The sequence below is a fragment of the Colobus angolensis genome, unplaced genomic scaffold (assembly GCF_000951035.1).
Source record: "Colobus angolensis palliatus isolate OR3802 unplaced genomic scaffold, Cang.pa_1.0 Scaffold393, whole genome shotgun sequence".
NCBI classification, from domain to species: Eukaryota; Metazoa; Chordata; class Mammalia; order Primates; family Cercopithecidae; genus Colobus; species Colobus angolensis.
Window position 1 is genome coordinate 1,448,886 of NW_012117299.1, and position 13,065 is coordinate 1,461,950.

Genomic DNA, 13,065 nt, shown 5'->3' on the forward strand with positions numbered 1-13,065 from the left:
TTCCTTTCCTTTCTTTTCGCTTTTTTGTTATTGTTGTGACAAAACACACGTAACAAAATTTACCATATTAGCTATTAATTGCATTCAATTTAGTGGCATTTAGTTCACTCACAGTGTTGTGCAACCACTTTCTTTGTCTAGTTTCAGAACTTTTTCATCACCCCAAATGGAAACTCTTTAACCATTAAGCATTCACTTCTTATTTTATCTCTTTATTCCCCCAGCTTCCCAGCCCCTGGAAATTACTACTTTGTTTTCTGTTGCCTGGATTTTCCTGTTCTAGATATTTCACAAAAACAGAATCACTCAGTATATGATCTTTTGTGTCTATGGCTTCTTTTACTTAGCACAAATGCTTTCAAAGTTCATCCATGTCATAGCATGTGGTAGTACTTTAGTTCTTTTTATGGTCTAATAATATTCCATTGTATGGCTATATCACATTTGTGTATCTGTTCATCTGTTTGTATTGTTTCCACCTTTTTTGCTATTATTGAATAATGCTTCCATGAACATACAAGTATCTGTTCGAAAACCTGTTTTCCATTCTTTTGTTTTATACTTAGGATGGGAATTTCTGTGTCATGTGGTAATTTTATGTTTAAGTTATTGAGGAACTGCAATACTGTTTTTTTTTTTTTTCTTTCAGTAGCTGTACCATTTACATTCCCACTAGCAATGTATGAAGGTTTCAGGTTCTTTATATACTCACCAACACTTATTTTTTTTCTCTCTTTCTTGCTCTTTTACTTCCTTTTCCTTCTCCTCTCTTCCTTCATTCCTCATCCTAGTGGGTACAAAATGATATATCATTGTGGTTTTGACCTGCATTTTTTTGTGTGTTTTGATATAAACTTTAGGGGTATTTTTCCTTCTTCTGAGAAGAATGCTATTTATATTTTTTTAGGGATTTTAGTGAATCTATAAATTTCTTCATTTAGTGTGGACATTTTAACAATGACATTTCAGCAACATTGATTCTTTTTTCATATTTCTTTTTTTGTTCTCGAAGGAGATAAACAATATTGATCAAACCATGACCATGGAATATCTTTCTATTGTTTTGGCGTTCTCCAGTTTCTTTCATCAATGTTTTATGGTTTTCATTGTGGAGATCTTTCGCTTTGGTTTGGATTTGCATTTCCTAATGACTAATGACATTAAGTGTCTTCTAATGTGCTTTTTGTCATTTGTGTAGTTTTTTTGGAGAAATATCTATTCACATTCTTTGCCCATTGAAATATTTTTGTCTTTATCTTACTGAATTGTAAGAGTTTTTTTTTTTTTTTTAAATTTTGAACACTATACCTTTTTTCTTTTAAGAGATGGGGTCTTGCTGTGTTGCCCAGGCTGGCCTGAAACTCTTGGCCTCAAGCAATCTTCCTGCCTTGGCCTTCCAGAGTGCTGGAATTACAGGTGTGAGCCATTTTGGTTGGCCTGGATACTGTATTTCCTCCCATTTGGTGGGTTGGTTGCCTTTTCACTATTCCAATAGTGTTCTTTGATGAATAAAAGTTTGGAATTTTGCTGATGTCCAATTTATCATTTTTCTGTTGTCACTTGTGGTTTTTTGGTCATATCTGTGAAATCATTGCCAAATAGAAGTCATGAAAATGTACTGCTGTGTTTTTTTCTAAGAGCTTCATAATTTTAGTTCTTGTATAATATTTAGGTCTTCTCTCCATTTGAATTTATTTTTGAGTATGGTGTGAGGTAAGAGTCCAAGTTCATACTTTTGCATGTGGCGGTTTAGTTGTTCTAGAATTATTTGTTGAAAGTTTATTTTTCTCCCATGAAAGGTTTTGGCATCCTTGTTGAAAATCAATTGTTGGTCCTAGTTATATGGGTTTATTTCTAGACTTTCAATTCTGTCCAATAAATCTGTATGTTTACCCTTTGCCAATAATTGTTTTGATTACTATAACTTCATAGTAAATTTTGAAACTGAAATGTGAGTCCTCTAATTTTGTTCTTCTTCTTCAAGATTATTTTGGTTCTTCTGAGCCTCTCGCAATTAATCGTCAGATCAGTTCGTCCATTTCTGCAAAACAGGCTGTTGGAATTTTGGTAGGGAGTGAATGGAATCTGGAGGTCACTTTGGGGAGTAATGCCCAACTGCTAACCAAAATAGTTGATATAGTTAATAAAGTCTTTCAGTCCTCGATTAGGGGATGTCTTTTTCATTTATTTGGGTTTATTTATTTATTTATTTAACTCTTTCCTAAAATTTTCCATGTGGCAGTTCATAGGTAACTAACTTTAATATCTTTCAATTGTTATAAATGCGGTTACTTTAGAATCATAGGCCCTATTTAACCTTCTTTTTTTTGAGACAGAATTTTGCTCTTTTTGCCCAGGCTAGAGTGCAATGGCGTCATCTCAGCTCACCGCAACCTCCGCCTCCCGGGTTCAAGCGATTCTCCTGCCTCAACCTCTCGAGTAGCTGGGATTACAGGCATGCACCACCATGCCTGGCTAATTTTTGTATTTTTAGTGGAGATGGGGTTTCTCCATGTTGGTCAGGCTGGTCTTGAACTCCCGACCTCAGGTGATCCACCCACCTTGGCCTCCCAAAGTGCTGGAATTACAGGCGTGAGCCACCACGCCCGTCCATTAACCTTCTATGTAATAATTTTTATTACTTCCTTTAAATACATTCCAGATTTTAATAGCTATTTAAGCTTTGGAATCTCAAAGTATTGATTTTTTGATTAAAGTTACCTTGGTATTTTAAAATGTCTTCCTAGTATTTTTTGGTGGACTTACATTTCTGCATTAGCAAAAGAGTCAGATATTCCATAGATATTATTTTTCTCTGTGAACTACTATGTATTTGATTGTTTATAACAAATTTCCAAATAAAAAAGAACATTTTAAATGTCTCTTGTCATATTGGTATGTTTATTATTAAAATTTCATTTTTTTCCTAGTGGGAAAGAAGCCTAAGGAATAAAGTCATCTCTCTAGACCATAAAAATAAAAAACATATCCGAGGGTGTCCTGTCGCTTCCAAGTCTTCACCAGAAAGGTAAGACGTGTGTGTGTGTGTGTGTGTGACATAGTATGGGCTTATCCTATAAAGTGTGACCATAAATGATTTATTTTAGCTTGTTGTATCTCAATTATGACCACAATGTTTAAAATAGAAGGTTTTAATTCAGTAGCCTCCAAGATTCTTTCAGTCTCTTAGCTTTCTGCGATTGTTAGTATCTTAACTCCCTTGTTTTTGTGCATTTGGAACATCTTGATAAGCTTTTGCTGATAATGCAAGAGTTATACATAGACTGATAATGATGATTGAGTCATTATTTGCGATCAGCAGTGAGAAAGGGTGCTTGGTTTCTTCTTTTTTATTTTTTAAAGGCTAGTTAAATGAAGCAGTGGGAATGGAGCAGAAACAAAGACATCTGCAACTTGTAATCAACTGGTTGTAAATACCTCTGTACTTGGGCCAGCCAAAAATGCTCCGTTTAGCAACTATTGTCCTATAGTCACAGTGCTAACAAATTATTTGTGTAGGGGAATTAAATATCTGGAGGATTCAAGTTACAGTTGTTATGGAAATAATTTAGAGTATTTCAGAATTGGACATAAATCAATGATGAGAAAGTTGTTATTTTAAAAAGAGTATTGAATTTTCTTTTCAATGTAGTGAATGAAAAAATGAGAATAGCAAATTATGATTATTGGAAAGTCACACATGTTTAGAAGACTCAGTGGGGTCCTTGAATTTATGTCAAAGTACTTCTATAAACTACTTAGTCTGATTCTCCCTTTTCAAGTAAATTGTGTGTAGGGAATATAAACATATATTGGTGACTCCATAGCAGTTTATGAGCCTCTTGACATACCATACCATGGATAACTTGTCAAGGTGAATAAGGCAGGTCTGTTGATGCAATGATGATGCTTTCATCCTTAGAACAAGCACACACTCAGTTTTCAGACTTAGTTTCCCAAAAAGATTTACATAAAAAAAATTTTACTTGGTTTGAGAGATGGAATGCTAGAAGTACTACAGGAATGATAATTTTTAATTAATAAAAACCAAGCCACATTTTCTGAAAGGTTTGCACATACAAAGTTGTTTTATCTTATGGGAGACATATCCTGAAGACTTTGCATGCTTCAAAACATATATAATTCCCCTTTAGCTGCCGTCTTGCATCCCTGCATGTGTGTGCCTAATCTCAGCTGGCCCACCTGAGACCCTGTGAGTACCAACCCTAGTTCCCTGCATGTCCCCTTACCGGCTCTGACAGGATGAAAGAAACAATCATGAATCAGGAAAAACTTGCCAAACTGCAGGCACAAGTGCACATTGGTGGGAAAGGAACTACTTGTAGAAAGAAGCATGGAACAGCCACAGCAGATGATAAAAAACTTCACTTGTCCTTAAAGAAGTTAGGGGTAAACAGTATCTCTGGTATTGAAGAGGTGAATATGTTTACAAAGCAAGGAATGGTGATCACTTTAGCAACCCTAAAGTTCAGGCATCTCTGGCAGCAAACACTTTCACCATTACAGGCCATGCTGAGACAAAGCAGCTGACAGAAATGCTACACAGCATCTTAAACCAGCTTGGCGCAGACAGTCTGACTAGTTTAAGGAGACTGGCTGAAGCTCTGCCCAAACAGTCCGTGGATGGAAAAGCACCACTTGCTGCTGGAGAGGATAATGATGATGAAGTACTTCATCTTGTGGAGAATTTTGATGAGGCTTCCAAGAATGAGGCAAACTGAATTGGATCAACTTCTGAAGATAAAACTTGAAGAAGTTACTGGGAGCTGCTATTTTATATTATGACTGCTTTTAAAGAAATTTTTGTTTATGGATATGATAAAATCTAGATCTCTAATATTTTTAAGCCCAAGCCCCTTGGACACTGCAGCTCTTTTCAGTTTTTGCTTATACACAATTCATTCTTTGCAGCTAATTAAGCCGAAGAAGCCTGGGAATAAACTTTGAAACAAAGGTTAATAAGGTTCTTTGCCTCGTAAAAAACAAAAAACAAAAAACTTATATCATTCAGGCCGGGCATGGTGGCTCACACCTGTAGTCCCAGCACTTTGGGAGACCGAGGCAGGTGGATCACTTGAGTGCAGGAGTTCAAGTACAGCTTGGGCACCATGGCGAAACACCATCTCTACAAAAAACTAATAAAAGTAAAAATTAAAAAATACTTATATTATTTAAATCTCGCTTTTCCATAAGAATGCTTGTAAAGTGGTGGGCGCAGGTTCTTTGGGATATCAATCAATAACTTTGTAACATATTGCTTTAATTTTGCCTTTTAGTTTTCTGGCATTATCACTAATATTTTTTTCAGTGTATTTTCTGCTAAATTGTCAGCCTAGCATAAAAAGATAATTGTTTGGTCTTCCTTATAGGATTTATGACATCTGACTTCTGTTCCAGAGTTAGTGATTTTCAGGCATGGTCACAGCATTAACATTATAACATCTATTTAATATACACTTAATGATATTGTTAGAGGATAAAAAGGTTTTAAAATTCAGCAGCAGTAGAAATTGAATTAAAAATACAATAATGAACCAAATCACCGTCTTTTTAATAAATAAAAAGAACAGTGTGGTTGACATGATCCTGACAAAGGAAAATGATACATTTTTTAAACTGATAAAAGTGATGTAGCCAACAGGCATTAGTGTAATTAATTATTTTTATAGTTTACTCAGCCAATTTTTGAATAATAGAATGTGATTTTTGGCAAATTTTTAAAATCTAGAGGGCTTTGTATTATTTCAAAATTTTATACTGAAGACACATATGTATGTCTTATATATATAACTAATTATATTAATACATAATTAGTTCAAATTCACAATGTTAAAGTGTTCATAAATTATTTCTGGGGGATGTATATGGATATTAAAAAGTAGAATTTAAAAATGTATCTCTGATGTATGGTAGAAAGGACCTGAGTCATTTCCAAATCCTAGTTGTCTTAAGCTAGGAGGGAGCATCTTGTCTATACTTTAGTTTTTCTCTACTGAAAGTTCTGGAGCTTTTGATTCTTAACCTTTTTCTGAATGTTCTGCTTCTAAAAGGTAGGTAAAATGGGATGGTTAGGATATCTAGAATATCTGGAAACTAAGGTGGGATGGAACATGATGAGTTGTTTAGATGAAACTGGGTTATGACAGTTAAGTTAGTAGGCAGAGTTAGGAAGTGACTTTGTTCAAAACAACAGGAATGGGAAATTATCATGTATTTGCTTCACAGCACAAGGATTTTGTAAAGTTCTCTTGGGCAGATTATTTTTAGAAGAGAAACAGTTTGGTTTTTCTGTTTTAATGGGATTCTTTTTTCCTCTCTTGATCTCATCTTTACTATCAATGAGCTTACAGAATTTGTACCTACAGATTTAGTTCTCTTGTAGTGTAATTTTTTTTAAATCAAATTGTGCTGTTCTTCCTACTCCACTAATTATTTGGTGTATCAGTCATAAGAGTACATGAGCAATACCAGATTGGAACTGAAAACCCTCTATTATAATTATGGCAGCTAATATCTACTGAGTACTTATTATATGTTAGGCATTAGACTAAGCCTGAACTGTCTTATTTAATTTTTATAAGTCTGTGAGATGTAAGTAGCATTGGCCTTATCTCATAGTTGAGGAAATTTAGGCCTTCTTACTATAATGGAGAGGAATGTTATTAATGCATCTCTAGGAAACCTAGTCCAGTATTAACAGACTTAAATTTTTGTTTTAATAACATTGAATTCTTCTAGGCTATCTGAAACATTTTATAAATTGCTGCTGTGCGAAGGAAAGTCAAAGCAACAAAAATACACCTGGAAAGGGGGAAAAAGTTTCCATATGTTTGTATTACTTTGGAACTACTGACTCTATCTCCTGCGTTTGATCTTACTTTAAAGATTGTAGTACTTCTTAGTGCTTTTTCAAAAATTAAGTTTTATTGTGATATAATTTACATATCATAAAATTCACCTATTTTAATTCAATAATTAAACAATTTTTAGTATATTTATAGAATTGTGAGCCATTACTACAGTCTAGTGATGGTTTTAGAACATCCCATAATGCTCCAAAAGAAACTGCTCTTTTGCAACCATTTTCCATTCTCACCTACATCTGTAAGCAACCACTAACCTTGTAAGATTTGATATTTTGGACATTTCATGTAGACAGAATCATACAATATGTTTGTTCTTTTTCATCTGGCTCTCACCTAGCATAATATTTTTGAGGTTTGTTAATATTATAGCATATATCAGTATTTCATTTCTTTTTATACCACATTGTGTTTATTCACCAGTTGGATTTTTATGTTGTTTCCACTTCTTAGCTATTATGAGTAATGTTGTCATAAACATTCCTATACAAGTGTTTGCAGGTGTTTGTGTAGACGCATGTTTTCTTTTTTCTTTTTCTTTTTTTTCTCTTGAGATGGAGTCTCACTTTGTTGCCCAGTGGTACAGTGGTGGAAAACACTTTGCCCAGTGGTGCAGTGGTGGAAAACAGCTCACTGCAGCCTCGACCTCCCAGGCTCAAGCGATCCTCCTGCCTCAGCCCACCAAGTTGTTGGGACTACAGGCATGCACCATCATGCTTTGCTAATTCTATTTTTTGTAGAGATGAGGTTTTGCTATGTTGCCCAGGCTGGTCTTGAACTCTTGAGCTCAAGTGATCTGCCCACCTTGGCCTCCCAAAGTGCTGGGATTATAGGCATGAGCCACTGTGCCCGTCCTAAGACATACATGTTTTCATTTATCTTAAACAGATAACTAGGATTAGAATTGCTGTGTCATGCATTAATATTTAACTTTTTGAGCAACTGCTGAACTTTTTTCAAAATGACTGTACAATTTTGCATTCCCACCACAATGTATGAGGGATTCATGTTTTTCTACATCCTCACCAGCACTTACCTTCTTCCATCCTTCTTTCCTCTTTCTTTTTTCTTTTCTTTTCTTTTCTTTTGTTTCCTTCCATCTTTCATCCTAGTGAGTGTGAAGTGGTACCTCATTGTGGTTTTGATTGCCATTTCCTAATAACTAAATGATGTCGATTGTCTTTTCATGTGCTAATTGGTCATTTGTATGTCTTTTTGAGAATTGTCTACTCAGATCCTTTGCCCATTTGAAATTGGATTATCTTTTTGTTGTAAGAGTTAAAAAATATTTTCTGGGTACAAGTCCCTTATCAGGTATATGATTTTCATATATTTTATCTGATACTTTTGGTAAGTTTCTCACTCTCTTGATGGTGTCCTCTGAAACATAAAAGATTTTAAGTTTTGATGAAGTACCATTTATCAATTTTTCTTTTGTCTCTGTGCTTTTGGTGTCATATCTAAGAAACCATTGCCTAATCCAAGGTTGTAATCCTTTACTCCTGTGTTTTCTTCTAAGAGTTCTATAGTTTTAGCTCTTAGATTTAGGTCTTTGATCCATTTTAAGTTAATTTTTAGGTATGGAATGAAATAGGCACCCTAATTAATATTTTTGCCTTTGGATATTCACTTGTCCCAGCACCATTTGTTGAAAAGACAATGGTGTCTCTTCATTATTTTCCATTGAATTGTCTTGGAATCTTTGTGAAGTGTCAGTTGGTAGTAAATGTTAGCGTTTATTTCTGGATTCTCAGTTCTCTTCCATTGTTCCATATGTCTGTCCGTATGCTGGTACTGCCATGTGCTATTGCAGCTTTGTAGTAAGTTTTGAAATTGGGAAGTGTGGATCTTACAACTTTATTTTTTTTCAATATTTTTTGGAGCTGTTCTGGGTTTCTTGCATTTTCAGTTGAATTTTAGAATCAGCTTATCATTTTAAACCAAAAACCAGCGAGGATTTTGACAGAGATTATATTGAATCTGTAGACTAAATTGGGGAATATTGCCATTTTAACAATATTGTCTTCAGATTAATAAACATGGGATGTCTTTCCATTTATGTCCTTTATAATTTTTTTCAATAGTGTTTTGTAGTTTTCAGTGTGTCTTTGCCTTTTTTTTGTTAAATTTATTCCTAAATACTTTCTTATTTCTGAAGCTATTATGAATGGAATTGTTTTCTATTTTTAGATTTGTATTTATTTATGTTTTTGAGACAGGATCTTGTTCTGTTGCCCGGGGTTGGGTGCAGTGGCATGATCATAACTCATTGTGGTCTTGACCTTCTGGGCTTAAGTGATCCTCATTCCTCAGCCTCCAAGTCTCTGGGACTACTGGTGCATGCCACCACGCTTGGCCAATGTTTTGAATTTGTAGAGATGGGGTCTCATTGTGTTGCCCAGGTTGGTCTTGAACACCTGGTCTCAAGCAGTCCTCCTTCCTTGGTTTCCCAGAGTATAGTATTACAGGGATGAGCCATTGGGCCTGGAATTGGTCTCTTCATTCATTTCCTCTTGGATTTCCAATTTTTAAACATATAGTTGTTCATATTAATAGTAGTGTCTAATGATCCTTTGTATTTCTATGGTATCAATTTTTATGTCTCACTTTTTGTTTTCAATCTTGTTGGGGTCTTTCTTTTTTTCTTGGTTGTTTTAGCTCGTGGTGTATCAGTTTTATTTTTTCAAAATGCCAACTTTATGTTTGATCTTTTTTTAAGTCTTCATTTTGTTTATTTCTACTCTGATCTTTACGATTTCTTTCCTCCTACTAATTCTTGTTATGTTCGTTCTTGCTTTTCTAGTCCATTGAGGTTCATTGTAACCACTTTTTATTTGAAATCTTTCTACTTTTTGACATAAGCATTTATTGCTATGCATTTCTCTCTCAACACTGCTTTTGCTTGTCCATAGGTTTGGTATGTTGTGTTTCTGTTTTCATTTGTTGCAGGAAGTAAAACATTTTTTTCTTTTAATTTCTTCAGACCTAATGGCTGTGGAGCATGTTGTGTAATTTCCAGGGGTTTGTACAGTTTCCAGCGTTCCACTTGTTACTTGATTTCTAGTTTTATTCCAATGTGGTCTGAGGAGATACTTTATATGATTTCAGTTTTTAGAAAGTTATTAAGATTCATTTTGTGTCCTGTCATATGATCTGCCCTGGAGAATGTTTCTTGCACTGGTGAAAAAATGTGTATTCTGCAGCTCTTGGATGAGATGTTTTGTAAATGTCTGTTAGGTCTATTAGGTCTATAGTGCAGATTAAACCTGATGTTTCTTTGTTGATTTTCTGTCTAGATGATGTGTTTAGTGTTCAAAGAGAGTGTGTTAGTCCATTCTCACATTGCTATAAAGAACTACCTGAGAGTGCATAATTTATAAAGAAAGGAGGTTTAATTGGCGCATGATTTTGCTGGCTGTCCAGGCTTCTGCTTCTGGGGAAGCATCAGGAAACTTACAGTCATGGCAGAAGGTGAGGAGGAAGTTAGTGCATTGTACATGGCTGGAGCAGGAGAAAGAGAGAACGAAGCGGGAGGCACTACACTTTTATAAATAACCAGATTTCGTTAGAACTCACTCACTGTTAGGACAACATCAAGGGGGAAATTGTCCCCCATGATCCAATCACCTCCCATAAGGCCCCTCTTCCAACACTGGGGATTACAATATGACATGAGATTTGGGTGGGGACACAGACCCAAACCATGTAAGAAGATGTTGACGTTCCAAACTGTTACCGTATTGAGGTCTGTTTTCTTTTTTAACTCTAATAATATGTACTTCATATTTCTGTGTGCTTTGATGTTGGGTGTATGTATTCAGAATCTTTATGTTCTTTCTGAATTTATGCTTGTATCAGTATACGATGACCTTTTTGTTTCTTTATAAGGTTTTTTGACTGAATGTCTGTTTTGTCTGACGTAAGTATATATAGCTACTAATGCATATGTTTTGTTTTCATTTGTGTGATACATATTTTTTTAATCCCTTCACTTTCAGTTTATGTGTGTCTTTATAGGTGAAGAGAATTTTTTTCTAGGAAGAATATAGTTTGGTCTTGTTTTTTTAAATCCACTTAGCCTGTTTACTTCTTTAAATTGGAGAATTTAAACCATTTACGTTTAAATTACATTTAAATTACATTACATTACGTTACATTTAAATTAAACCTTTACATTTAAGGTTATTATTGGTAGTGTAAAGACATTTTGTTAGCTTTCTGATTGTTTTGTATATCATTTGTTCCTTTCTTTATTGTTTACTTTTATGACTTGGTAGTTTTCTGTAGTGATAATGATTGATTCCTCTCTTTCTCATTTGTGCCTGCTCTTTCAGTTAGTTTTATACTTTTGTGTGTTTCACGATGGTAGATACTGTCTTTTTGCTTCTAGACTCAAGCATTTTTCATAGCATCAGTAAAGCGGTTATCTGTTAAAAAATTATCTGTTTTTGTTTGCCTGAGAAAAACAGATAAAAAATTACCTGTTTTTGTTTGCCTGAGAAAGACTTTGTTTCCTCTTCATTTCTGAAGGATCGGTTTGCTGAATATATCATTCTTGGCTGGTATCTGTTTATTTCAGCACTTTGAACATATCATCCCATTCTCTCCTGGCCTGTAAAGTTTTTGTTGAGAAATTTAGTTAGTCTGATGGAGATTCCCTTTATATGTGTCTTGATGCTCTTCTCTTGCTATTTTTAGATTTCTGTCTTTGGCTTTAATTTTAGACAGTTTGAGCATAATGTCTGGGAGAAGTATAGTGTCTTGGATAGAATCTATTTGATAATATTTGAGCTTACCTTTTTGGATTGAATCTATTTGGTAAAATTTGAGCTTACTGTATCTTGATGTGTATATCTCTCATAAGAGTTGGGAAATTTTAGCTATTATTTTGTTAAATAGGTTTTCTATGTCTTTGCCAATCTCTTCTCCTCTCAAACAACTGAAATTTGAATATTTGGTCTTTTTATAATGTAGCATGTGTCTTGTTGCCTTTAATTCTTTTTTTTTTTTTTGTCTGACTGGTTTATTTCAAAAGACATGTCTTCAAGTTCAGAATTTTTTTCTTCTGCTTAGTCTGTTGTTGAAGTTCTTAATTGTTTTTTATTTCATTAATTGAACTCTTCTATTCCAGGATTTTTGTTTGGTTTGTTTTAATGATACCTATCTCTTTGTTGATTTCTCATTTATATCCTGAATTTCTTTTCTGATTTTTTTTGTATTGTTTTTCTGTGTTCTCTTGTAACTTGCTGAGTTTCCTTAGATTGGGATCCCCAACCCCTGGGGCCATGGACTGGTACTGGTCAGTGGCCTGTTAGGAACCAGGCCGCACAGCCAGGGCGTGAGTGGCAGGTGAGTGAACATTGCTGCCTGAGCTCCGCCTTTTGTCAGATTTGTGGAAGCATTAGATTCTCACAGGAGCATGAACCCTATTTTGAATTGTGCATGAAAGGGACCTAGGTTGCATGTTCCTTGTGAGAATCTCATGCCTGATGATCTGAGATGGAACAGTCTCATCCTGAAACAATCCATACTCCCCTGCCATCCCCTGGTCTGTGGAAAAATTGTCTTCCCTGAAACTGGTGCCTGGTGCCAAAAAGTTGGGGATTGCTGCCTTAGATAATTATTTTGAGTTTGTTTTCAGGCATTTCATACATGTATTTTTCTGTGTTACGTTACTGAAGAATTATTGTATTTTTTTGGAGATGTCATGCTTTCTTGCTTTGTCATGTTTCTTGTATTCTTATGTTGATAATCCATGCATCTGGTGTTAACAGTTGTTACTTTCAGCTTTATGGGTTAACTTCATTTGGTAGAGACTTTTACCTGTAGATGTATCTGTGATGTTTGTTAGGATTATATTCTGAGTGGATGCAGTGGTGTAGTCTCCATGTTATTTCTTTGGTCGTAATCAGTGATATTGGTGTCTGCAGGGTCCTTGTTGTTTTAACCTGCAATTTATTTATTTATTTTAAAAATTTTCAGACTCATCAGCAAGAAGTAAATCTGTGGTTTCTAATGGAGACCATGGCAAGGCTTTACTGCGGACAGGTACACCAGGCTTGCTAGTCCTTGGACCCCTGGGTGGCATGTATGAGCACCAGTCATGGTAGGGATGAGCCGTTTGTGCCAGTTCTTGGGATTCCTGGTGGTAACATGGGTTAGGGTGGTGGTTAGGGTCCAG

General features: G+C 35.0%; 1 protein-coding gene and 1 pseudogene across 1 annotated transcript in view; both read left to right on the plus strand.

The window, feature by feature from the left end:
* The window catches only part of SENP7 (SUMO1/sentrin specific peptidase 7), a 210,737-nt gene that overhangs the window by 72,199 nt on the left and 125,473 nt on the right, over positions 1-13,065 (plus strand). Inside the window, exon 4 of the mRNA XM_011955045.1 lies at positions 2,931-3,028. Coding sequence (XP_011810435.1) covers positions 2,931-3,028 — 98 coding nt within the window. The remainder of the gene's footprint in view (positions 1-2,930; positions 3,029-13,065) is intronic.
* Positions 4,264-4,742, plus strand: LOC105521024 (annotated as a pseudogene).